General features: G+C 41.4%; 2 protein-coding genes across 10 annotated transcripts in view; one reads left to right on the plus strand and one right to left on the minus strand.

The window, feature by feature from the left end:
* ZNF45 (zinc finger protein 45) overlaps positions 1-27,781 on the minus strand; it is a 56,980-nt gene that overhangs the window by 10,301 nt on the left and 18,898 nt on the right. Inside the window, exons 1-7 of one of the 9 annotated variants that reach the window (XM_032388702.1) lie at positions 15,824-16,092; positions 14,836-14,913; positions 13,049-13,183; positions 12,173-12,231; positions 4,237-4,394; positions 4,077-4,145; positions 2,520-2,567 (exon numbers count right to left, since the gene is read on the minus strand). In XM_032388702.1, coding sequence (XP_032244593.1) covers positions 2,520-2,534 — 15 coding nt within the window. In that variant the 5' untranslated portion in view covers positions 2,535-2,567; positions 4,077-4,145; positions 4,237-4,394; ... (2 more) ...; positions 14,836-14,913; positions 15,824-16,092. Of the gene's footprint in view, positions 1-2,519; positions 2,568-4,076; positions 4,146-4,236; positions 4,395-12,172; positions 12,232-13,048; positions 13,184-14,835; positions 15,442-15,823; positions 16,093-27,781 lie in introns of those variants that run through there. The other 8 variants (XM_032388706.1, XM_032388704.1, XM_032388700.1 and 5 more) reach the window with 8 other exon arrangements.
* Positions 26,063-27,090, plus strand: LOC116622323 (nucleolar protein of 40 kDa-like). The gene is made up of 2 exons (XM_032388730.1): positions 26,063-26,560; positions 26,778-27,090. The coding sequence occupies exons 1-2, from the start codon at positions 26,235-26,237 to the stop codon at positions 27,088-27,090; spliced, it is 639 nt and encodes a 212-aa protein (XP_032244621.1). The 5' UTR covers positions 26,063-26,234.

A 27,781-nucleotide genomic window follows, 5' to 3' on the forward strand; every position in this document is an offset into this window, starting at 1 on the left:
AAACTAAATGCAGTAAGAAAAGCATCAGTAGGTCTGGGCGCCTGGGTGGCTCAGTTGGTTGAGCGACTGCCTTCGGCTCAGGTCATGATCCTGGAGTCCCGGGATCGAGTCCCACATCAGGCTCCCTGCTCGGCAGGGAGTCTGCTTCTCCCTCTGACCCTCTCATGCTCTCTCTGTCTCATTCTCTCTCTCAAATAAATAAATAAAATCTTTAAAAAAAAAAAAAAAAAGAAAAAGAAAAGCATCAGTAGGTCTTCCTGTACTACTAGACTTTTAAATTTAAGAACACTATTACTTTGATAAAAATAAATCAATATGTAAACAAAAAATATAAAATCAGGGCACCTGGATGGCTTCGTTGGTTAAGCATCTGCCTTCAGCTTAAGTCATGATCTCAGGGTCCTGGGATGGAACCCCGCATCAGGCTCCCTGCTCGGTGGGGAGTCTACTTCTCCCTCTCCCTCTGCCCCTCATGCTGGCTCTCTCGCTCTCTCCCTCTTGTTCTCTCTCTCAAATAAATATTTAAAATATACACATATAAATCAGTAAATAACACATGCACATGATAGGACTCAGACACAAGTTAGAAAGAATCTAGCTTTGGGGGTGCCCGGGTGGCGCAATTGGTTAAGCATCCGACTCTTCATTTCGGCTCGTGGTGATCTCACAGTCATGAGATCTAGCCCCTCGTCGGGCTCCCTGCTCAGTGAAGAGTCTGCTTGAGATTCTCTTTTCCTCTCCCTCTGCCCCTCCAGCTCATTTTCTCTCTAAAATAAATAAATAAATCTTTTTTTTTTTTTTTTAAGATTTTATTTATTTATTCATGAGAGACAGAGAGAGAGAGAGAGAGAGGCAGAGGGAGAAGCAGGCTCCCAAGGAGCAGGGAGCCCAATGCAGGACTCAATCCCAGGACCCTGGGATCTTGACCTGAGCCGAAGGCAGACGCTTAACCATCTGAGCCACCCAGGCACCCTAAATAAATCTTAAAAAAAAAAAAAAAAGGAATCTAGTTTTCTTACGGGAAAATATGGAAGAATACTTTCTCTGTGTGATGCATCAGTTATAGCCGGCTGCACTAGGCCACATCAGAGTGTTCTATGTACAAAATCCCCAAGGTACTGCCTATCAAGTATACTTTTTCAATTTAGATTCCTAAAACATTAAGAACAAAGAAGAGCAAACTCCTCCAAATTCCTTTTTGAGGAAAGTGGTTATGTTAGGAAAACTGTTAGTGCAATATTCTTTTTTTTTTAAGTATATCAAAATCAGAATTTATTATAATTTCACTTTCCTGGTCTTATTTTTTTTTTAAGCTTTTATTTAAATTCCAGTTAGTTAATATACAGTGTAATATTAGTTTCAGGTGTACGGTTTAGTGGTTCAACACTTCCATATAATACCCGGTGCTCATCACAACAGTGTTCTTTAACATAATAAAAATTCTAGGGACGCTTGGGTGGCTCAGTCGGTTAAGCGTCTGCCTTCGGCTCAGGTCATGATTCCAGGGTCCTGGGATCAAGCCCGCACTGGGCTCCCTGCTCAGCAGAGAGCCTGCTTCTCCCTCTCTCTCTGTCCCTCTCCCTGCTCGTTCTGTCTCAAATAAATAAAATCTTAAAAAAAAAATTCTAAACAACCTAAATGTCCATGAATGGGACAAAAGTTGTGAGACAAACACAGAGTACATCAATTTAAGGAAATATGATGCAGCCATTAAAAATGTACAGAATATGGGCGCCTGGGTGGCTCAGTCGTTAAGCGTCTGCCTTCGGCTCAGGTCATGATCTCAGGGTCCTGGGATCGAGCCCGCATCGGGCTCCCTGCTCAGCGGGAGGCCTGCTTCTCCCTCTCCTACTCCCCCTGCTTGTGTTCCCTCTCTCTCTGTGTCTCTCTCTGTCAAATAAATAAATAAAATATTAAAAAAAAAAAAAATGTACAGAATATAATATCAATTAATTAGAAAAGGCATAATTTGAGGGGTGCCTGGGTGGCTCAGTCGTTAAGTGTCTGCCTTCGGCTCAGGTCATGATCCCAGGGTCCTGGGATCGAGCCCCGCATCAGGCTCCCTGCACAGTGGGAAGCCTGCTTCTCCCTCTCCCACTCCCCCTGCTTGTGTTCCCTCTCTCACTGTGTCTTTCTATCAAATAAATAAATAAAATCTTAAAAAAAAAAAGAAAGAAAAGGCATAATTTGAAAATTTTAACTATGTAACGATTACAAATATACAGTTATGAATGCATATGAGGAAAAAACCATGGGGAAATGAAAACAGTTTTTATAAGGAAAATAGTAGTAAAGTGGGGGGGGGTTCACTGCTATTGACTTTTCTATTTTATTTTTGAAATTATAAAAGGGTAAATTAAAACAACAAAAATTAAACTACACTAAAATAAAAAGCAGTGATCCTCTGGCACAGAAGAGGTTTTGAAATGCCTGCTATTCTGTTTAATTGTTTCAAGAAAGCATCTAATCACTGAGAAATGAGACAATGGTTTAAAATCTAGAAAGGAAGCCCAACTCACCTTGAACTTGGTCATTTTATCCTCGTGCTTCTAAGAAAGGGCTGAGTCCTGAGAAGGCACAAAAGGGGAAGGAGAAAAAAAAGCCATCGGAGTCTGGCCAAGACTGTCCTTAACCCATATGGCTAACATCACTACCCGTATTTCACGCTTTACATCAAATAGAAATGGTGTCCCTTCCTCAGGGGGCTTGATGAGCAGAGTGTGAGCTGGATTCCTGAAACCACTGACTCCTTCAGCCGAGAGCCCCTGCACAATGAACAACCTGCTCAACCACACACGGTGCCCCTAACACAAGTTCTCCTTATAGCTTTTAGGGTATGAATCTGATTCTAGGGAGCGTGGACATCGAGAGTAAAGCATCCAGGTTGAGAGAGTAATTGCTGGGGCCAAATGTTTTAGGTCTATGGTACTGCTACTTATCAGCTGTGAAATCTTCGACAAATTATTAATGTCTCTGTGCCTCAATTCTTTAATCTGTAAAAATGGAGGGATTAACAGTGCCTATTTCATAGGATTGTTTTAAGAATTAAATCAGCAGGTGCAAGCACACGGAACACTTTCAGGGTATCTTATTTCTTAGTAGCTGTAGAAGAGCAGGTAATATTCACTAATGTAAAACCTGTCCTCATAAATGGTTTCTATCAACGGAGCCTTTAGAGGATGTCACTCTGTCACATGAAAATCCCCTTTAACCTCTGAAATATATTATTCTCTCATGGTCTGTCATACTTAATGGGATATCTTTGCAATAACGTGTGAGATTACATGGATGACTTGTTTTCCTGTGTAAAATGAACATAACATAAAATTTACCCTTTTAGGGGCACCTGGGTGGCTCAGTCGTTAAGCATCTGCCTTCAGCTCGGGTCGTGATCCCAGGGTCCTGGGATCGAGCCCCCACATTGGGCTCCCTGATCGGCAGGAAGCCTGCTTCTCCCTCTCCCACTCCCCCAATTGTGTTCCTGCTCTCATTATCTCTCTGTCAAATAAATAAAATCTTTAAAAAAAAAATTTACCCTTTTAACCATTTTTAAGCATACAGTTTAAGTGCATTCCTACTGCTGTGCAATCATCACCACCACCCATTTCCAGAACTTTTTCACCATCCTCAACTAAAACTCTTGTACCCATAAAACAACAGCTCCCCACCAGCCCGCCCCTCGGCCCCTAGTAACCACTACTCTACTTTCTCTCTGTGAATTTGACTATATGGAAAACTGTGGGCTTTTTTATTTTGTTTTTTTTTTTTACAGATGACTGTTTTTTTAAAGATATGAGACGTTGCCAAATTTACTCTTGTTAACAGCAGGGCCTTGAAAAGACTCCATCATGAAGATGAAGAAAAATTAATAAAAACCTGTGACTGCAAGATTTATTTACCCATAAGTTAGGTAACCACTGTCATTATGTCATTCAAACTAACGAGGTACAATAATCGTGGCAAATGATTAAAAACAACAAAAACAGCAATGGGTGGCATTAACTGAGCACCAAGCACATGTTGGGGACCTTATGAAGCACCTGGCACACAGTTTCGTGAAGGTACCGTCTACATACCTGTGACGAAGCTATGTCACACTAGTGTGACTTCGGTCCAATCGCCTACACCTCTGTGCCCGTCCTCAGCTATAACAAGGAGATAAAAATGGAATTTCAGTCAGAGGATTATTGTGCGGGAATAAATGAGTTAATCCACGCAATTCCCCTGGCACTGTACCTGGCATTTTAGGAAGTTCTCAATCAGTGATGATGAGGACTGTGGCTTCTATTTAACAGACGAGGAAGCTGAGGCTTGATGAGGTCAAGACACACGGGCAGAACTGGACTCCAGCTCACACCAGAACTGGTATTCTAGATCTTGCCTCTCTGCTACTTCTGAAGACAAAAATACGCACATGGGACTCCAAGGTCTCACAGAAAGAGAAACAAGAGCTGAGAGCTAGGGATGACAGACATGGAAACAGGGAGAGGACTCTGAAGCCAAAGGATGTGCTTGAGGGAGAAGAGAACAACGCAGTGAAGGGTGTAGGCTCTGGAATCAGACCACCAGTATGTGAATACTGCATCCCCAACTTGCTATCACTTTGTGTCTCAAAGCCCAAGCTAAAATTGGAGATAATAATAATGTCAACAATAATATTACCAACCTCAGGGGAAGGGTAGTGGGTCTAAGTGACTATACGTCAGACATTCGGAACAGCGTCTTGCGGCTTAAACATTCAATACAAGTTTCTCGTATGGCTGCTTTACATGGAACAGCCAAGGAACCCCTTCCTCGGGGCAGCTGCATGCAGAGCGTGGGTTAGATTCCCGAGACCAAGCCCCTTCCAGCTGAGCGCCCCTGGGCAGTGAACGACCTGCCCAACCACACTGGTGGCCTGAATACAAGTTTTCCTTATCGCTCTCGGTAGGATTCTGATTCTGAGGAGGGTGGAAACTGAACATACAATACTCAGGTTAAGAGATGGTTAACTTGGTTAATTTATTACTTATTAGTTAATTACTATTAGTTATTCCTCCATCTTCAGATACAAGAACCCTAGTATGGAAAAGGGCAATGGAAAACTTCCCAATCTTGGAAGAAATACGCTTTTGGGATCTGTGATTCACTTTGTTCTGACTCTGTTTGTCCAACAACTTCTGCTCAGTAAGAGTGTTCTGCAGGGAGGACTTTCCGTCACCTCTGGGGGAAAGGGGATAATTGGTAAACCGATCTTGTAATTAATACCTACTCAGCTTTATATCTCAAGCACCTGAAACAGTGCTTGTAACAGAAACTGCTCAGGAGACACTGAACAGTCAGTGTCAATGTCTTGATGAATGAACATACCATCAGGGAGACAGGCAGAGGCATATGGAAAGAGCAGACTAGTTGGTCTAAGATTTCCTTGAGTTGTAAAAAAAAATTTTCTTTTGAGAGGGAGGAAGAGAGAGGGAGAGAATCTTAAGCAGGCTCCACACTCAGCATGGAGCTTGACGTGGGGTTCACCCCACAACCCTGAGATCATGACCTGAGCAGAAATTAAGAGTTGAACAGTTAACCGACTGAGCCACCAGGCACCCCTGAATTGTAAAATTTTGAGGCTGATCCCAACTGGAAGGATTTGGAGAGCAGGGGTTTTATTTCCAAGTTTTTTCTCCAAGTCTTTCACAATATTTGCAAGATCAAGGTCATCTTTGGGAGGAAAAGAGCCTCTGGATTTTTTTTTCTAAGATTTTATTTATTTATTTTAGAGAGAGATAGAGAGCACAAGTGGGAGGAGGTACAGAGGGAGAGGGAGAGAGAGAATCCCAAGCAGACTACACGCCAAGCCCAATGCAGGGCTCAATCCCAGGACCCCGAGATCATGACCTGAGCCATAATCAAGAACTGGACACTTAACCGACTGAGCCACCCAGGTGCCCCCTTTTCTTTTTTAAAGATTTTACTTATTTATTTTAGAGAGAGAGCATGAGCGGGTGGAGGGGCAGAGGGAGGAGAAGAGAGAGAAGAGCCTCTGGATTTTTAAAACTACCATCTTAGGAAGGTGATTTCTGCTTTTCAAACTCAGTGCCTACATGGACTCCTGTTACAAAATCCACACAATGTGTCCATCAAAATATTCAGAATAACAACTAGCTCACTGCCTACATAATTAGCATTAGACAGGCTAATTTATAAATTCTTCATTAAATAAATGAGTTTATTAATTCATTGAACACTTATGGAAAACTCACTAAGAGAGATACAATTGGGGCACCTGGGTGGCTCAGTAGGTTAAGTGTCTGCCTTCGGCTCAGGTCATGATCCCAGGGTCCTGGGATCAAGCCCTGCATCGGGCTCCCTGCTCAGCAGGAAGTCTGCTTCTCCCTCTCTGCCCCTCACCCTGTTCATGCTCTCTCATGCTCTCTCTCTCAAATAAATAAATAAAATTTAAAAAAGAGAGATACAATTACCCAGTCCCAACTTGCTCACAGTCTGGTGATTACACATTGCTACCTGGCAGAGTAGGGTACAGGGTCGTCCTCTGGGTCCCCCAAGGCCCACAGAGTAGGTTCTACATAAACATGGCTTTTGCTGAACTGTGGGGGATGACTGAGTTCTACTAGTCCAAGAGAAGCAGAATCACAGGAAAACCTCAAGAGAATAAATGCCATGATGGGAGTGAATACAAATAAGAGGCAGCAACCGATAAGCAGGTGGGCAGGATTCAACCTATGGTGACGTGAGTCCCAGTTTTATCTGCAAGTCAACAGGAAAGCAGCAAAGGCCTTGAGGAAGGGAGGGCGAGAAGATCCCTTTTGTCTTGGAAACAGATTACTCTCTCAGCAGAGAGATTTGAGGGGGAAGTGGCTGGGGTCAGAGAGGACTGTTAGGAGGGTGACATCAAGAATCACTTCCTTCAATAAGATCTTGCCATTTGCAACGACGTGGATGGAACTGGAGGGTATTATGCTGAGCGAAATAAGTCAAACAGAGAAAGACATGTATCATATGACCTCACTGATATGAGGAATTCTTAATCTCAGGAAACAAACTGAGGGTTGCTGGAGTGGGGGGTGGGGTGGGAGGGATGGGGTGACTGGGTGATGGACACTGGGGAGGGTATGTGTTCTGGTAAGCGCTGTGAATTGTGCAAGACTGTTGAATCTCAGATCTGTACCTCTGAAACAAATAATGCAATATATGTTAAGAAAGAAAAAAAGAAGAAGAAGAATGTAGCAGGAGGGGAAGAATGAAGGGGGGGAAATCGGAGGGGGAGAAGAACCATGAGAGACAATGGACTCTGAAAAACAAACTGAGGGTTCTAGAGGGGAGGGGGGTGGGAGGATGGGTTAGCCTGGTGATGGGTATTAAAGAGGGCACGTTCTGCATGGAGCACTGGGTGTTATGCACAAACAATGAATCATGGAACACTATATCTAAAACTAATGATGTAATGTATGGGGATTAACATAACAATAAAAAAATTAAAAAAAAAAAAAGAATCACTTCCTTCTTGGAGACAGGGGAAGATAGTGGCAAGAGTAGGAGGACCCTAAGCTCGCCTCCTCCCACGAATACAACTGGGTAACTATGAAATCATCCTAAATACCCCAGAAATCAACCTGAACCCAACCTGTCGAACAGCTCAAACTCCACAAGTAAAGGTAGAGAAGAGACCCCCCCCTGATGAAGTCAGGAAGTGTGGAGATTCGGTTTCGGAGAGAAACAGATCGTGGCCTCAGTGGGGAAGAGGGAGCCATGGTTGTGGAGAAGTGTGAGAGACAGATTAGCACACAGGGAACACAGGGGGGAAACGAATCCCCGAGGCCATGGGCTCGGAAAGAGTCACTGCCATAGCCGTCGCCCTCCCCCCCCCTCAGCACACGCAGAGCCACCCGTAGGAACCAGCGAGGCACTGACAGCTGCTGACACCAAGCAGAGCACACACAGCACACACAGGAGACACTCCCTGAAGCACCACGCACTGGGGGACAGAGGACACTACACGGCAGGACACCACAGGACCTCTTCACAAGGCCGTTACCGTCAGAAAAGGAGATGTTGCTGACTTTCCAAACACAGAGAAGCAGGCACAGACTTAGACAAAATGAGAAGACGGACGAATCTGTCCCAAATGAAAGAACAGGACAAGGCCACGGCCAGAGATCTCAGTGAAATAGATCTAACTAACATGCCTGGTTGGGAATTTAAAGTAATGGCCACAAAGATACTCGCTGGACCTGAGAAAAGAGTGGAGGACATCAGTAAGGCCACTAACACAGAAATAAAAGAATAACAGAGATAAAGGGCTCAATAAACAACATGAGAAACACACTCAATGGAATGAACAGCAGGCTCGAAGAAGCAGGGAAATGAATTAATGACCTAGAAGACACAGTAATGGAAAGTAATCAAGCTGGACAAAAGAGAGAAAAAAAGAATTCTGCAAAACAAGAACAGACAGGGAATTCAGTGACTCCATCAAACACAGTAACATTCATAGTATAGGGATCCCAGAAGAAGAAGAGAGAGAAAAGGGGGCAGAAAAGTTATCTTGAGAAATAATAGCTGAAAACTTCCCTAATCTGTGAAGGAAACAGTATCTAGATCTAGGAAGCACAGAGAACCCCCAACAAAATCAACAAAAGCAGATCCACACCAAGACATATTGTAATTAAAATGGCAAAAATGTAGTGAAAAAGAAAAAAATTTAAAAAGCAGCAAGACAAAAGAGGACAATTTCTGCGAGCACTTGGTAGGAATCAGCAAAGACCTGCAGAATGACTGCTGTAACGAACAGCTGACAGATACAGATCAGAGCTTTATTGTTTAACTCCTGAATCATCTGCTCAACATGTAATTATTGGGAGCCTACTCTATATGCCAGCCAAGGATCCGAGACATGAAAGACACGGCAGTGAATGAAGCAGCTAGGACCATGATCTCATGCGGCTGATAGTATAACGGGGACAAGGACAATAGCAAACGGATAATACAGGGAGAGGTACTTTCAAGAACAAGAAGGCAGGGTCAGGACACCTGGGTGGCTCAGTCGGTTAAGCATCCGACTCTTGATTTCAGCTCATGATCTCAGGGTCATGAGATCAAGCCCCATGTTGGGCTCTGCACTGGGCATAGAGCCTGCCTGGGTTTCTCTCTCTCCCTTTCCCTCTGCCCCTCCGCTCCTGAGCTCGCTCTCTCTCTAAAAAAAAAAGAAAGAAAGAAAGAAAGAACAATAAGGCAGGGTAAAGAGATAAGAAGAAATGGAAGGAGTGGCTGTTGCAGAATAAGTTTTTGTCATGGAGGCTTCTCCCACATTTGACCAGAGACCTGAACCAAGGGAGAGCACGTCATGCAGATATCTGGTATTGGAAGGATGTGGAATTCAGCCAGAGAGAAACAGAAAGTATCTTTTGTTAAAAAGCCACAAGTCTGTTCTACCAGTGCTTCTCAAATTTTAATGTTCCATGAATCAACTGGGGACCCTGGAAAGGTAGACACCTGTGTCTCACCCCCAGAAATTCTAAATCAGAACATCAAGGATGGAGACTAAGAATCTACATTTTTAACAATATCCCAGATGATGCTGACACTGTTGGTTTCTGGGTCACTATGTGAGTAGCATCAGGCAAAACAACTCTCCAGGTATTCTCAGACGGACTAAAGACTTGAGGTTTTCACCTTCAACTCTTCTACCCACAACAGAACAAAGAAGTTAGAGAAAGTAAATACATTGCAATCTTCTCTTTCTCTCTGGTTCTAAAAATGGTATTAGAATCAAGGTTTGTTAGGATCAGCAAGAATACCAAGAGCAACTCTAAGCACCTAATTTGACCCACAAGGAAACCCAGGCCATTCAGAAAATACTTCCATTAATAGTTCCAGCAGCTGACAGTTGTAACAACTGACTTAGTACCTACCATGGCACCATTTCCATGAATGTTGTACATGTGCTATCTTACTTGATCTTCACAAGTCTAGAGACTGAGACAACAATCATCCCCATTTTACAGGTAAAGAAAATGGAGCACAGAGAAGTAGCTCGGTTCATGATCAACCGGTCGCCAATAGAAAAGTCAAGATTTTCACCCAGAGCCTTATCTACTAGGACCGTAGTTCTCAACTCGGACAGCACATTAGACTCACAAGGGAACTTTAAAAAAAAGGGGGGAGGGGCGGTTTCAGACCTCATCCACAACTAATCAAATCCGGTCTGTGGAGGTGGGTGGCTGACATGTGCATTTCTACACCCCTCCCGCTGCCCCTGGCCACAATCTCATTGTCCAGTCAGGACACTGCACCAGGCACTAATGAACCTAGGCAATATGGCGCCCAGGCCCAAGCCCTTGTCCTATACTCAGTGGTTGTCAACGCTTGTGCTCATCATTATTGTAAGGCCTGAAATTCCACGTGCTGCCTGAACATGGTTGAGCCACACAGGCCCAAAGGCCTAGCCATGAGTTCCTCTGCTCTCTCCAGATACGGCCTTGACCCTGGGGTTGAAAGGCTCCCCACCCAGCTACTTCCTCTGCATATGAACCAGGGTTTTCGATTCAATTACTGACTCTTTGACATCTATTATTCCAACCTCTCCATGAGTCTGCTCAATCACAAAGCCAGTCTGTCAACCAAAGCCAGCTTCCTGAGAGCACTCAAGAGCCATAATTCCCCTGACCACTGACCCCAACCTGCCTCTTTTCACCAGGACCCAATACAGGTGTATCCACCTAGTTACTTCCTGCCACTCTAGTCATAAAGGCATACCCCAGTTCCTCTCTCTGCTTCCCAACCCTGCGTGTGATAGGCTTCATGTGGTCCTGTATAGCAGGCTATGCCTCTCGATTCTGGGGGAACCATTAAGTGTTAAAAACCTTCTTTCTCAATGGCGTGAACCTCTCCCATGTTGCCCCTTGATCACCTTTGTAACTTAAGACCCGACAAAATTCACCCTACCAACTGGACCAGCTGCACCCCACTCAGTCCTCAACCTAACAGGCTTTACCTCCCTGCCAGCTTGTGAAATTATTCAGACAAGCTAATCACATCTTCCTTCGGGAGCCAAGGGTCACTGTACTTTCTTGTCCCTATAAAACCCACCTACCATAGCCCCTGCTGGTTTATCTATTCCTGGGTGCAACCACCACACGGCCCTGCATGGCATGTAGTGTCCTCCTCCCACGGGCTGTGGGTAAGCTGCTGCCAATCACACCCTGCCCAGTGTCAGGTGTCCTGCATTCAGCCACCTCACACTACTAAGAACAAGGATTCTCCTTCCTACACAGGGTGAGTAGGAGGTGATCAGAACAGCCTCAGAATCACCCAGAAAGCTAATAAAGAACACAAAAGGCCAGGCTCATTGATATAGTAAAACTCCTAGGTCTTTATAGTCTCTCCATTTTTTACCAAATTCCCTAAAGTGATTTTGATATGACCCAAATTTGAGAACCACCGTGTTATTCTATTCTGCCTCTCAAGGAGTTATCTGAACTGCTGAAGGACACCCAAAAAGACAACGGCAGGGTCAGACCTGGCACTCAGGTCTCCTAATTCCCAACTTCCTGCTTCTCTCCATTGTAAGATGCCTTTGGAGGCCTCAGGAGCAAGAGTGACTTGTGAATGTCCCTGGAGGCAAATCCAGGGAGTGAACACAGAGCTTCCATTAAGACCAGTGCCATCCAACAGAAATATAATGCAAGTTCCATAGTGTAATTTAAACGTTTCTAGTAGCCACATTAAAAAATGTAAGAATGTAAGAAGCAGCAAGTGAGCTCAATCTTAACACTATATTTTATTTAACCCAATATATCCAAAATATTACCAATTCAACCTGCAATCAACATAAGAATTACTGAGACATTTTACATCCCTTTTTTTCATACTAGTCTTTGAAATCCATTGTGTGTCTTACACTTACAGCACATCCCAATTAGCACTAGCCATATTTCAAGTGCTCAGTTATCTATCACATGTACCTGACGGCTACCATATTGGATAGTGACGACTTGAACCTTTTTAAAGCAACAGAGACCAAATAACCATCCCCCAGGGACTCTCTGGGTTCAAAAGACAGCAAATTAGTGTTAGTTGTAAGTTTAACCAATGGCTTTTACAGAAACTCTTCATTTTTGTTCAACTGAATGACAGAACTGAAGTAGTGAAAACGGCAGGCAGGTGAAAAAAAGAATACCTTAAAATCCCCTTTTGCCCTTTCGATAACTTGCTGCATTTTTCATGTTGCATAGCCACCTATAATAGGAAAAAGACAACTTTAATCTGTAATATCTTGAGGATTTACAACGTGCCAGGTGCTATTTCAAGCATTTTACATAGCATATCTCTTTTAATATTCACAAAAACTTTAGGAGGTGCATACTGAGAACCCTATTTGGACAGGTAAGAAAACAGAGGCACAGAGCAGTTAAATACTTTGCCCAAGGTTATCCAGTCAGAGAGTGCTAGAGCTAGGTTTTAAACCTAGCTGCTCAAATTTGATCTTGTCCTGCCCTCTGCTGACTGTGCCACTAGGTCATTTATTCAATAGTCTCTGCCTGTCTCTTCATTTTTAAAAGGCGAATAATAATAGCATTGTTATGAAAAATAAGTGAATTAGTACATGCAAAGCATTGGAACTTCTCCAAGTTGTTAGAAGTGCCCAACAAGTTAGCTATTCTAATCATACCCATTATGATCTCTGCGCAATAAGCAAAAAATGAAACATTAGGGGCACCTGGCTGACTCAGTCTGCTAAGCGTCTACCTTCAGCTTGGGTCATGATCCCAGGGTCCTGGGATCAAGCCCTGCGTTGGGCTCCCTGCTCAGCGGGGAGCCTGCTTCTCCCTGTCCCTCTGCTATTCCCCCTGCTTGTTCTCTCTCTCTTTCTGTCAAATAAATAAAATCTTAAAAAAAAAACATTAGCATCAACTTGTTTCTAAGGAAATTTGTTTTAGACCGTGGCATACTGTATATAATGGTACATCAACTTCGGAATACTCTGAAAAAGCTGGTGGTATTCCGCAGCCCACCACAAGTGAGATCAAAGACAAGGAATGTGAATATAGATTACCTATTTTGTTTCCTAATCCCAGGCTGGGGCTTCCCTTTGGATAGCTACATGAGTCACACTTACTCACTGAATAACTCTCCTCTGCCAACCTCTAGGTTGCTGCTAGGCACTCTGAGGTCCAGGAAACAGTGGTCCCTGCAGCCAGCAAGAGAGAGAAAAGAAATCAAAGTTATATGCCAATGGCAAGAGCAACCTCAAAGGAGCAAAGACAACCCATCATCTTTCCTAACTGCAACTCCTTCTAACTTTCTCCTGTAAGTAACATTCTCCTCGTTGCCAAGAGTGAAAACCTTAGAGTTGCTGTCAATATCTCTATGATGGACTGAATTTTGACCCCCTAAAACTCTTATGTTAAAGTTCTAAACCCCAGTTCCTCAGAATGTGATTATATTTGGAGATAGGGCATTTAAAGAGGTGATTAACTTAAAATGAGTTCTTTAGGGTGGGCCCTAAGCCAACCTGACTGATGTCCAAGTAAGAGGAAATCTAGACACACAAAGGGACAGGAGAAGGATTTGCACAGAGTAAAGGCCATGTGAGGACACAGCAAGAAGGCAGCCATCTATAAGACGAGGAGAGAGGCCTCAGAAGAAACTAAACCTGCCAACACCCTGATCTATGACTTCTAGCTCCAGAACTGTGACAAAATAAATTTCTGTTGCTTAAGCCACCCAGTCTAAGGTATTTTGTTACACCAGTCCTGGTGCCTCGCTTCCATTGGTCTTCACATATAAACAATGTGTGATACTTAGTTTTTCAGTCCCACCGACTCAACATCCGGGTTTGCTTTAAAATACTCAAGGAGAGGGGTGCCTGGGTGGCTCAGTCAGTTAAGTGTCTGACTCGGTTTCTGCTCAAGTCATGATCTCAGGGTCCTGCGATCAAGTCCCGAGTCAGGCTCTGCTGGAGATTCTCTCTCTCTCTCCCTCTGCTCCTTCTCCTGCTCTCTCTCAAATAAATAAAATCTTTTAAAATACTCAAGTAGGGGGCGCCTGCGTGGCTCAGTCGGTTAAGCATCTACCTTTGGCTCAGGTCATGATCCCAGGGTCCTGGGATGGAGCCCCGCATCAGGCTCCCTGCTCAGCGGGAAGCCTGCTTCTCCCTCTCCCACTCCCCCTGCTTGTGTTCCCTCTCCCGCTGTGTCTCTCTCTGTCAAAAAAATAAATAAAATATTAAAAAAAAAATACTCAAGGAGAAAAAAATATGTGCGTGGAAAGCAGAGAAGCAACAAAATTAGGAAGGATTGAATTAGGGTGATTGTTACATAGGAGTTCATTACATTATATTTTGGGTATGCTTGGAAACTTCCATAGCAAAGAGTTAAGGGAGTAACTATGAATACGGGGATTACAATTTCATAAAATAAATAAATACACATTTAAAAACTGCTAAACAGAAATGCACTAAGATGTCAAAAAAACTGTCTATATTCTAGTATTAGGAGTTATTCTTAATGCTTTTCTTTATATATTTTCTGAATTCTCTACTATGAGTGTGCCTATCTTCCATAATGAGAACATGAATTATAAATACTGTCTGAAATAAAATTAAATGAGAAGGCTTCCAAAATTTTATAAAGAAGTCCAGACTCACGAATCCTGCTTTCAAAATACTCGACAATAAAATTCCAACCTACTTCCATAACTTGATCCCAAATGACTTCTCTGCAGCCAGTTATATATGGTTAAATATTTATATAGCTTATTTTTCTATTTTGTTTCCTAATTCCCATTTGGGGACTTTCAACTTCGGGACCAAGAACAGCCACACACATAAGAAACACACACCCTGGATTCAAATCCACTTCACCCACTAGCAGTGTGACACAGGGTAAGTAACAGGCTCCTCCGCCTCCGTTTCCTCACCTGTAAAACAGAGGCAGTAACAGTATTCTCCTCATAGGGCTTTGTGACGACTATCTGTGTTACTTTTTATAAAGCCCTCAGGACGACGCTGAGCACTCAAGGTGTAACCATTATGACTACCACTCATGTCCTGTACATGTTCTACCTATTTTCCCAATTATTTAACGGTTGCTAATGAATGAAATACCTTCTACCACCGCAGAAAAAGAAGACGAAAGCTAAGTACGGTCACAGTGGGGCTCTGCTGCCAAGCAGCCCTCTTTCAAAAGTCAGGACAGCGGAAAGGAGGCCGAGATACTACAATCTTGTCTGTGGCCCTGGAAAAACCGCAGATATTTGTGGGTGACGCTCTCTTTCTAAAAAACGAGTCAGAAGTAGTCCGGGCACAGCCTCCTTTCCTGCGTGGATAAGAAGAGCAGTAGCACTTGGAAGAGCTTCCAGAGAGGCAACTTTTCTGACTATTAGAGTGTTCATATTCACAGCTAACACCTTGCCACACGTCCGACTGCTCCAAACATTTCACTTGTACTATACACCATGAATTCTCAAGACAAATGTATAAGGTAGGTAATATCCCCGTTTCCAGAAAAGGAAACTGAGCACAGAAAGATTAAGTTCTAGGAGGTGACAGAGCGTGTGGAAGGGGAGGGGAAGGCGAGCTGGGCAGCGGGGAGCCCGGAGGCCCTCGAACCCTGCGGAGCCGCGTCCGCCTCCAAGCCGGACACCCGCCAACTGCTCCAAACGCAGAGGCTCCGGCGAGGGGCAGGCAAGCGGCCGCCCCCGTCCCTCAACCTCGCTCTCTGCCACTGGCCGAGGCTTTTCCTCCCTCAGACCCAGCGCCCGGCGCGGCTGATCCCACAACCAGGTCAAAAACTTAAAAGAGGTCGCGGAGTTCTGGGGAATCACTCACCTCCCAGAGAGAAACGAAGGCCGCGATCTTAACCTCCCGCAGCGGAAATACCTCCAGCTACGCGGAGCTCCTGGACTACATTTCCCAGCATTCCCGAGAGGAATCCGAGCCGCTGTCCCTCTCCCGCGTGAGGAGGAAAAGTCCGCTCCCACACGAACTGCCTGAATCCAATTTCCCGGAGTCCACGAAAGGAGAGGGCTTCGCATTCTTGCCCTCCGGTAGCGAAAATACCTCCGAACACGCAGAGCACTGTATTATACGCTCCCACTTCTCAAGCGGAGCAAATAGTTTTGCGCTCTCCTGGAGCGGAAGTGCCCCAATCCCAGAAAGCGTCTGGACTACACATCCCAGAATCCTCTGCAGGCCTGAGCTTCCCGCCTACCTGAAATTTCTCTTTTGAATTAGCAGGTGGAGTCTAAATAAGCCCTGGGGTGCTGTAGAACTAGGCTTGCCTTTTTTCCTCACTGCTCCCTTTCATACGTGACATAGTTGGAAATTGGAAAAACAAAAGGGAAATAATTAGAAAGGCTGCTTTGTGTTAGGTAAAAATAGAGATCATAAAAGGGACACGCTGAGCTGCACTGAACAAGCCTTCTTTATTACATGGGCCTGGATTCACCTGTGACCAAGAACCCATTAAAAAAGAGATGCAACCAGGAACGACAGGGTGGCTCAGTCGGTTGAGCGTCTGACTTGGTTACGACTCAGGTCATGGTCTCAGGGTCTTGGGATCAGGCCCCCACCTCAGCGTGGAGTCTACTTGAGATTCTCTTCTCCCTCTCCCCCTTCCCCTGGTCACGCACTCTAAAATTTTTTTAAAAAATATTTTTTAAAAGGAGATGCAACCATCCAGCAGGATATAAAACAGAAGGAGAAAAATTCCCCGCTTTTCCTTCACTTTAGGAATTTTTTCTTGCATTGGCAGGGAATTGGAGAAAATAAGAGTATAGAATAGGGTCCACCCTATACAGTATCTTTTAAAAAAATCTTCTTGAGGGGCACCTGGGTGGCTCTTTCGGTTAAGCATCTGCTCAGGTCATGATCTCAGGGTCCTGGGATCAAGCCCCGAGTCAGGCTCCCTAATCAGCAGAGAGTCTGCTTCTCCCTCTCCCTCTCCCCGCCCCCCCCACTTTCTCTCACTCTCTCTGTCTCAAATAAATAAATAAGATCTTTAAAAAATCTTCTTGGAGTTCAAATTAAGGAATCATATATAACTTTTGCTCTTTTTAGTTGAAATATAATTGACTTATATATTGTATAAATTTAAGGTGTACAACATGTTAATTTGATACATTTACATATTCCAATATGATTACCATCTTAGCCTCAGGTAACACTACTATCACCTCCCTTAATCATTTCTCTTTTTTGTGGTGAAAACAGGATCTAGTCTTTTAGCAACTTTGAAGTTTATAGTATTGTTGACTATAATATGCTATGCATTAGCTCTATAGAATTTATTAATTTACTATTTGTACCCTTAAACAGCATATCCCCAATTTCCCCCCCCCCCCACCCTGTAGTAACCATCATGCTATTCTCTGCTTTTAAGAGTTTGCCTTTTTTAGATTCCACATATGAGATATCATACAATATTTGTCTTTCTCTGGTCTATCTCACTTAGCATAATGCCCTCAAGGTTGCCATCCATGTTGTCCCAAACAGCAGCATTTCCTTCTTTCTCATGGTTGAATAATGTTCCACTGTATATATACCACAAATTCTTCATTCATTCATTCGTTGACAGACACGTAGATTGTTTCCATATCTTGGTTATTGTAAATAATGCTGCAATAAACATGGGAGTACATGTATCTCTTCAAACTCCTATTTTCATTTCCTTTGGTTATATCTCCAAATATAGTAGAATTGCTGTATCATATGGTAATTCTATTTTTAAATTTTTTTAGGAACCTCTATACTGTTTTCCATAGTGGCTGAACCAATTTACATTCTCACCAACAGTGTACGAGGGTTCCTTTACTTCCACATCTTTACCAACACTTGTTATCTCCTGCCTTCTTTGTGGTAGTCATTCTAACAGGTGTGAGGTGATATCTCACTATGGTTTTGGTTTGGATTTCCCTGATAATTAGCCATGTTGAGCATCTTTTTATGTACCTGTTGGCCATTTGGATATCTTCTTTGGAAAAATGTCTGTTTGTTCCTCTGCCCATTTTTAAAAATTGCATTATTTGGTTTTTGTTGTTGTTATTGAGTTGTAGGCATTCTTTATATATTTTGGGTATTGACTCCTTATCTGATACATGGTTTCCAAATATTTTCTCCCATTCCATAGTTGCCTTTTCATTTAAAAAAATTATTTCTTTTGCTGTGCAGAAGCTTTTAAATTTTTTTCCAAGTTTTTATTTAAATTCCAAGTAACATACTGTATAATATTAGTTTCAAGTATAGAATTTAGTGATGCATCGCTTACATACAACACCCGGTGCTCATCACAAGTGCCCTCCGTAATACCCATCACCTATTTAACCCATCCCTCCTGCCCACCTCCCCTCTAGCAAACATCAGTTTGTTCTCTATAGTTAAGAGTTTGTTTCTTGGTTTGGTTCTCCCCCCACCATGTTCATTTGTTTCTTAAATCCCACATATGAGTGAAATCATATGGTATTTGTCTTTCGCTGATGTGCAGAGGCTTTTTAGTTTGACGTAATCCCACTTGTTGATTTTTGCTTTTGTTGCCTGTGCTTTTGGTGTCATATCCAAAAAATCATTGCCCATTCCAATGTCAAGGAATTTCTTCCCTATGTTATTTCCTAGGAGTTTTATGGTATCAGGTTTTATGTTTGTTCTTAATCCATTGTGAGTTAATTTTTGTGAGTGGTGCATAATAGAGGTCCAATTTCATTTTTCTGCATGTGTTTATCCAGTTTTCCCAACACCATTTTTTGAAGAGACTTTCCTTTCCCAATTGAGAGCTCTTCACTCCTTTGTTAAATATTAGTTGACTATATATGCAGGGGGTTATTTCTGGGCTCTCAATTTTGTTCCATTTTATCTACTTTTATGTCAGGATCATACTGTTTTAATTACTTATAACTTTGTAGGATAGTTTAAAATTAGGAAGTGTGATGCCTCCAGCTTTGTTCTTCTTTCTTCTAATTGCTCTGGCTATTAGGCATCTTTTGTGCTTCAATACAAAATTTTAGGATTATTTATTTCTATTTCTGTGAAACATGCCACCGGAATTTTGACTGGGCTTGCAATGAATCTATAGATGTCTTTGGGTAGTAGGAACATTTTAACAATATTAATTCTATTTCATGTATACAAGATATCTTTCCATCTATTTCTGTCTTCAATTTCTCTCATCAAAGTCATAATTTTCAGTATACAAGTCTTTTACCTCCTTGTTTAAATTTATTCCTAAGTATTTTTATTTTTGATGTTATTGTGAATGGAATTCCTTTCTTTCTTTTTTAGATATCCCTTTTTTAGTGTATAGAAACCCAATTTATTTCTATATGTTGATCCTTCAACATGCAACCCTACTGAATTCACTGATTAGTTCTAACTATTTTTTGGTGGGGTCTTCAGGATTTTCTGTATATAAGATCATATCATCTGCAAACAAAGACAAACTTCTTTTCTAATCTGGTGTCTTTTATTTCTTTATCTTACCTGAATGTTCCAGCATTATGTTGAATAGGAATGGTGAGAGTGGGTACATTGTTTTATTCCTCATCTTAGAGGATAAACTTTCAACCTTTCACCATTGAGTATGGTAGCTGTGGGTTTGAGGTATATGGCCTCTATTATATTGAGGTATATTCCATCTATATGTGATTTGTTGAGAGCTTTTATCATGAAAGGATGTTGTATTTTTTCTAAAGTTTTTTGATCCTCTGTTCAGATGATCGTGTGATTTTTCTTTTTCATTCTATTCATGTGGTATATCACATTTATCGATTGGCATGTGTTGAATCATCTGTGCATCCCAGGGATAAATCCCACTTAGTCATGGTGTATAATCTTTATAAAGTGCTGTTGAAATTGGTTTGCTGATATTTTGTTGAGAATTTTTGCATCCATATTCATCAATAACATTTGTCTGTAGTTTTCTGTGATTGTAGTGTCCCTATCTGGCTTTGGAATCAGGGTAGTGCTGGCCTTCCCTATAAAATGAGTTTGGAAGTGATCCTCTCTCTTCAACTTTTGGAAGAGTTTGAGAAGGATTAGTGTTAATTCTTCATTAAATGTTTGTTAGACATTACTAGTGAAACCATCTGGTCCTGAGCTGTGTTGGATTTGGGGGGAGAGGGTTGTTGTTGTTTTTTTTCCTTTTTTCCCCTTATTTGTTATTGGTTTGTTTAGATTTTCTATTTCTTTCTGATTCAGTCTTGGTAGGTTGTACGTTTCTAGAAATTTATCCCTTTCTTCTTGGGATATCTAATTTGTTTGCATGTAATTGGTCATACTAGTTACTTATGATTCTATGAATTTCTGTGGTATCAGTTGTAATGTCTCCTCTTTCCTTTTTGACTTTATATCAGTATTTTTTTTCTTAATCTAAAGATTTGTCAATTTTATCTTTTTAAAAAAACAGCTCTTAGTTTCACTGATATTTTCTATTGTTTTTCTGGTCTCTATTTCACTTATTTATGCTCTAATCTTTGTTTTCTCCTCCTTTTTTCTACTTTGGGCTTAGTTTCTTCTTCTTTTTCTAGTTCCTTCAGGTATGAAGTTAGGTTGTGTGAGATCTTTTTATTTTCTTAATCTAGAGGTTTGTTGCTATAAGCTTCCCTCTTTAAACTGCTTTTGTAGCATCCCATAGGTTTTGGTATGTTGTGTTTCTATTTTCACTTGTTTCAAGATATATTTTGATTCCCTTTTGATTTCTTCTTTGACCCATTAGTTGTTCAAGAGTAGTTTAATTTCCACATATTTGTAGATCTTCCAGCTTTCCACCTGTTACTGATTTCCAGTTTCATACTATTGTGGTCAGAAGAGATACTTGATATGATTTCACTTTTATTAAACTTACTAAGACTTATTTTGTGGTCTATCATATGAACTATTTTGGAGAATGTTCTATGTGTGCTTGAGAAGAATGTGTATTCTGCTACAGCTGGATGGAATGTTCTATTTATATCAGCTAAGGCCATTTGGCCTAACATATGATTCAAATCCAACATTTCCTTGTTGATATTCTGTCAGCATAATCTATCCATTGTTGCACTGTTACCTATTTCTCTCTCCAGATCTTATTTGCTTAATATAGTTAGGTGCTCCAATGTTTGGTGTGTAGATATTTATGACTGTTATATCTTCTTGATGAATTGACCCCTTTTTCATTATATAATGACCTTATTTATCTCTTGTTCGCGTTTTGGCTTAAAATCCATTTTGTCTGATATAAGTATAGCTACCCCTGCTCTTTTGGTTTCAACTTGCATGTAATATCTTTTTCCAGCCATCACTTTGATCCTATGTGTGTCCTTAAAGCTGAAGTGAGTCTCCTACACAGCATGTTGTTTGATCATTTAAAAAAAAAAAAAATTCGGGCGCCTGGGTGGCTCAGTTGGTTAAGCGACTGCCTTCGGCTCAGGTCATGATCCTGGAGTCCCTGGATCAAGTCCCGCATCGGGCTCCCTGCTCGGCAGGGAGTCTGTTTCTCCCTCTGACCCTCCCCCCTCTCTCTCATTCTCTCTCTCTCAAATAAATAAATAAAATCTTTAAAAAAATAAAAATAAAAAATAAAAAATAAAAATAAAAAAATAAAAAAAATCCATCTGGCCTCTCTAGGCCTTCTGATTGGATAATTCAATCCATTTACATCTAGAGTAATTATTGATAGGATAAGGACTTACTAATGCCATTTTATTGTTTCTGGTTATTTTGTAGTGGGCTATTTGTTTCTTCCTCTTTTGCTACCTCCTTTCAAGAATTGGTGATTTTTCTGTAGTATGTTCTGATTCCTTTTTTATCTTTTGCAAATCAACTATAGACTTTTGCTTGGTGGTTACTATTAGGCTTACATAAAACATCTTAGAACAGTCTATATTAAACAGATAACAACTTAACTTTGATCATATTCAAATACTCAACCCTTCCCCCCACTTTTATGTTTTAATGTCACAATTTATCTCTTATATTTTGTATTCATTAACAAATTATAGTATCTACAGTTATTCTTATACTCTTGTCCTTTAACCTTTATACTATAGTTAAGGGGTTAACACACCACCATGCTAAGATATTGGAGTATTCTGAATTTGACTATACATTTACCTTTGCCAGTGTGTTGTATATTTTCATATTTTTTCATATGTTACTAGGTAGCATCATTTTATTTCAGCTTGAAGAACTCTTTTTAGCATTTTTTTTTTAAAGATTTTATTTATTTATTTGACAGAGAGACAGCAAGAGAGGGAACACAAGCAGGGGGAGAGGGAGAGGGAGAAGCAGGCTTCCCGCAGAGCAGGGAGCCCAATGCGGGGCTTGATCCCAGGACCCTGGGATCATGACCTGAGCCGAAGGCAGACGCTTAATGACTGAGCCACCCAGGCACCTCCTCTTTTTAGCATTTTTAAGGCAGGTCTAATGGTGATGAATTCCTTCAGTCTTTGTTTGTCTGGGAAAGTCTTTCTCTTTCATTTCTGAAGGATATCCTTGTCAGATAAAGTATTCTTGGTTGGCAGGGTTTTTTTTTTCTTCTTTCAGCCTATCCAGAAGTAAAATGCCTCTTTATCACATCATAGCAAGGATGTACAATCAACATGATTTATGACTATTTTTTTAAAAAGATTTTATTTATTTATTTGAGAGAGAGAGAATGAGAGACAGAGAGCACAAGAGGGAAGAGGATCAGAGGGAGAAGCAGACCCCCCGCTGAGCAGGGAGCCCGATGTGGGACTCGATCCCGGGACTCCAGGATCATGACCTGAGCTGATGGCAGTCACTTAACCAACTGAGCCACCCAGGCACCCTATGACTTATGACTATTAATGTTGACCTTGATCATCCAGATGAGGTAGGGTTTGTCAGGTTTCCCCATTATAAAGTTTCTCTTCTTTCCCCCTTTCCATATTGTACTCTTTGGAAGGGAAGTCACTGTGTACCCCAAACTGAGAAAATGGGGTGTTATGCTCACCCCCTTGTGGGCAGAGTAGCTACATAATTTTTTGTGAATATTTCATTTTTAAAAAATTGTTTATTTAAATTCAATTTAGTTAACATATAGTGTATTATTACTTTCGGGGTAGAATTTAGTGATTCATCAGTTGCATATAACACCCAGTGCTCATTACATCAAGTGCCCTCCTTGATGTCCATCATCCACTTACCCCATCCCCCCATCCACCTCAACTCCAGCAACCCTCAGTTTCTTTCTTATAGTTAAGAGTCTCTTATGGTTTGCCTCTCTCTCTGTTTTTATCTTATTTTTTCCTTCCCTTCCCTTATGTTCATCTCCTTCCCTTCCCTTATGTTCATCTGTTTTGTTTCTTAAATTCCACATATGAGTAAAATCATATGGTATTTTTCTTTCTCTAATTTATTTTGCTTAGCATAATACCCTCTAGTTCCATCCACATAATGGCAAATGGCAAGATTTCATTCTTTTTGATGGCCGAGTAATATTCCATTGTATATATATACCACATCTTCTTTATCCATTCATCTGTTGATGGACATCTGAACTCTTTCCATATTTTGGCTATTGTGGACATTGCTGCTATAAACATCGGGGTGCACGTGCCCCTTCAAATCACTATTTTTGTATCCTTTGGAGAAATAGTAGTGCAATTGCTTGTTCATAGGGTAGTTCTATTTTTAACTTTCTGAGGAAGCTCCATACTTTTTCCCAGAGTGGCTGCAGCAGTTTGCATTCCCATCAACAGTGTAAAAGGGTTCCCCTTTCTCTGTATCCTCACCAACAGCTGTTCTTTCCTGTGTTGTTAGTTTTAGCCATTCTGACATGTGTGAGGTGGCATCTCATTGTAGTTTTGATTTGTATTTCCCTGATGATGAATGATGTTGAGCATTTTTTCATGTGTCTGTTAGCAATTTGTATGTCTTCTTTGGAGAAATGTCTGTTCATGTCTTCTGCCCATTCCTTGAGTGGATTATTTGGTTTTGGGGTGGTGAGTTTGATAAGTTCTTTATAGATACTAACCCTTTATCTGGTATGTCACTTGCAAATATCTTCTCCCATTCTGTAGGTTACCTTTTAGTTTTGTTGGTTGTTTCCTTTGCTGTGCAAAAGCTTTTTATCCTGATAAAGTCCCAATAGTTCATTTTTGCTTTGTTTCCCTTACCTCTGGAGACATGTCTAGCAAGTAATTGCTGCAGCCACAAAGAGGCTGCTTCCTGTGTTCTCTAGGATTTTGATAGATTTGTGCCTCATATTTAGGTCTTTCATCCATTTTGAATTTATTTTTGCGGTGGTGTAAGAAAGTGGTCCAGTTTCATTCTTTTGCATGTAGCTATCCAATTTTCCCAACACCATTTGTTGAAGAGACTGTCTTCTAGGATTATTTCATTTTTTAATGCTAGTATAGTGTTTTTTACTTTCAGTTTCTAATTTTGTACTTACTATTTCTCCTTTCAATTTCGATCATTTTGCTTCATTTATCTTGTAGCTATGTTGCTAAATAAAACACATTTGGGATTGTTAGGTCTTCTTAGTGAATTGATCCTCTATAATTGTGTAATATCCAACTTTATCTCCACTAATTTTCCTCATTCTATAGTCTAGATCATCTGATACTAACATAAGCACATCATTTATATTTTTTTGTTGTGGCAAAATATATCTAACATAAAATTTACTATTTACCCATTTTTTTTATTTTTGAGAGAGAGAGAGAGCGAGCGAGCGGGGGGGAGGGGCAGAGGGAGAGGGAGAAAGAGAATGTTAAACAGATTCCACACTCAGTGCAGAGCCCAATGCAGGGCTCAATCTCACAACCCTGAGATCATGGACCTGAACCTAAATCAAGAGTTGGACACTTAACCAACTGAGCCACCCAGGCGCCCCTACTATTTATCCATTTTTAAGTGCAAAATTCAGTAGCATTAAGTATATTCACACTATTGTGCAACCAGCACTACTATTGATCTTCAAATTTTTCATTTTCTCATACTGAAATCTGTACCCATTAAACAATAACTTTCCATCCTCCCTCCCCCCGGCCCGTGGTAAGCACTGTACATTCTGTGCCTATTTGACTATTTTAAGTACCTCATATAAGTGGAATCATGCAACATTTGCCCTTTTGTGTCTGGCTTATTTCATTTAGCATAATGACTTCAAGATTCATCCATATTTTAGCATGTACCAGAATTTCATTCCTTTTTAAGGCTGAATAATATTCTATTGTATGTATTCACCACAATTTGTTTATCCATTCATCCACTGATAGAAATTTGGGTTATTTCCACCTTTATGGGCTACTGCGAATAATGCTGCTATGAACATTGGTGTACAAATATCTGTTTGAGTCCCTGCTTTAAATTCTTTAGTTTATATACTAAAAGTGGAATTGATTAATCAAATGGTAAGTCTATGTTTAATTTTTTGAGGAGCTGCCATACCATTTTCCACAGAAGCAGTACCTTTTACATTCTAACATGCACAAGAGTTCCAATTTTCTTTTTTTTTTTTAATTTTTTTATTGTTATGTTAATCCCCATACATCATTAGTTTTAGATATAGTGTTCCATGATTCATTGTTTGTGCATAACACCCAGTGCTCCATGCAGAACGTGCCCTCCTCAATACCCATCACCAGGCTAACCCATCCTCCCAACCCCCTCCCTTCTAGAACCCTCAGTTTGTTTTTCAGAGTCCATCGTCTCTCATGGTTCTAAGAGTTCCAATTTTCCACACTCAAGCCAACACTTGTGTCAGCTATCTTCTGATTCATGTCTTCATGTGCACATTTTTTATCATTTTATTTTCAATCTCTCTATATCATTATATTTAAAGTGATTTTCCTGAAGACAGCATATAGTTGGGTCATCTTTTTATAAACAATATGACAAACATTGTCTTTACTCACGGTGTTTAGACTTTACATTTAATTATATATGGTTTGATTTAGGTTACCATTTTATTACTTTGTCTTTTTCTGTTCCTATTTTTCACATTTTCTGTCTTCTTTTGGATTGTTTGTATATTTTTGAGTATTCCATATTTATTTACCTATTGTCTTTAAAGCTTTATTATTTTGATTTGGTTTTTTTGTTTCCTGTTTGCTTGTTTTAGTGTTGACCTGGGAAACTTTGCATGTATATATACATATACGTGACTTTTTGTGGACTACTTTGAGTAAATATTTTATGACTTGACATAAAACACAAAAGCCTTGGGAGACCCAGAGTTGACACAGAGACACCTGAATTAGCTTTAGCAGAAGAGAAATGGAGGAGCCATAGAACATTAAGGATGAATTCAGGAAGACCCAAGGCCATTGAGAACTTGCCTGCTCTCTACACTATTTTCCAAGGAGAGGTTCGTATGGTGACAGACTACGGAGGCTTTATCAAAATCCCATGCTGTCAGAAGCAAGCTCTGGGTCATCAAACTCACATGTCATCCTGTCGCATGGAAAAGCCCTCTGAAATAGATGTCAGAGACAAAGTGTGGGTGAAGCTTATTAGCCAAGCGATGAAAAATGATAGGATAAAGGTATCCCTCTCCATGAAAGTCATCAACCAAGGGACTAAGAAAGACCTCAACCCCAACAATGTTATCATTGAGCAAGAAGAGAAGTGGAGGGATGCCTGGATGGCTCAGTCAGTTAAACGTCTGCCTTTGGCTCAGGTCATGATCTCAGGGTCCTGGGATCGAGTCCCTCACTGGGCTCCTTGCTCAGTGGGGAGTCTGCTTCTCCCTCTGCCTGCTGCTCCCCCTGCTTGTGCTCTCTCTCTCTGACAAATAAATAAACAAATAAAATCTTAAAAAAAAAAAAAAAGACAAAGAAGAGAGGTGGAGGTGGTCCTTCCAGGATTACACTGGACAGATCACCCTTGAGGCTGTCCTGAACACTACCTGCAAGAAGTGTGGCTATAAAGGCCACTTTGCAAAGGATTATTTTATGCAACCAGGAGGCACCAAATATTCTCTGATACCTTATGAGGAAGAGGGGAAGGAAGAGGCAAAGTCAGCAGAGTTTGAGAAGCCCAACCCCATGAGGAATTCTTCTAGAAAAAGAAAGAAGAAAAAGAAACATAGAGACAGGAAGTCATCTGACCCTGACAGCTTAGACTATGAGAATGACACAGGCAAGAGGGCAAGATAAACATCAAAAGACAGCAGGGCATTGAAGAAGGAGGAGGAGGAGGGAAAGACGAGGAGGAGGGGAGTGGGAGGGGGAGGAGGAGCACAAGGTGTGGGAGTGAGAGTAGAGGGGGTGTTTGAGAGAAGGAAGAACCAGGAGTCTTGTACCTTGAAGCCCTGGCCCCTACCCCACTGACTTTTTTTTTTTTTTTTTTTTAAGATTTTATTTATTTATTTGACAGAGAGAGACCAGCGAGAGAGGGAACACAAGCAGGGGGAGAGGGAGAAGCAGGCTCCCCGCAGAGCAGGGAGCCCGATGCGGGGCTCAGTCCCAGGACCCTGGGATCATGACCTGAGCCGAAGGCAGACGCTTAATGACTGAGCCACCCAGGCGCCCTACCCCACTGACTTCTTGCCCATGGGAGATGTCTTCCCCTCATGCAGCAGGCAGGTTTGGGAGTTAGATGTCAAAAGCATCTGCCTGAATGAGCTTTTGTTAATTTATCATTCCTGGTCCCTTTGCAAGTGACTCCTGCAGCTCACCCATTCATTCACTCAATTGCCTTCAGTCAGCAGGAGGTCCTATTACCCTCTCCAGCTGCCACTGGCAAAGCCAGATTCCTGCACAGGAGTCCAGACTATAGCCACAGGTACTGCTATGGAGACAAGTCTGGCTGTAGTTGGAGGACAGAGTGATTGTTGGGTCTGTCCTG

Source organism: Phoca vitulina, unplaced genomic scaffold (assembly GCF_004348235.1).
Source record: "Phoca vitulina isolate PV1807 unplaced genomic scaffold, GSC_HSeal_1.0 scaffold52, whole genome shotgun sequence".
NCBI lineage: Eukaryota > Metazoa > Chordata > Mammalia > Carnivora > Phocidae > Phoca > Phoca vitulina.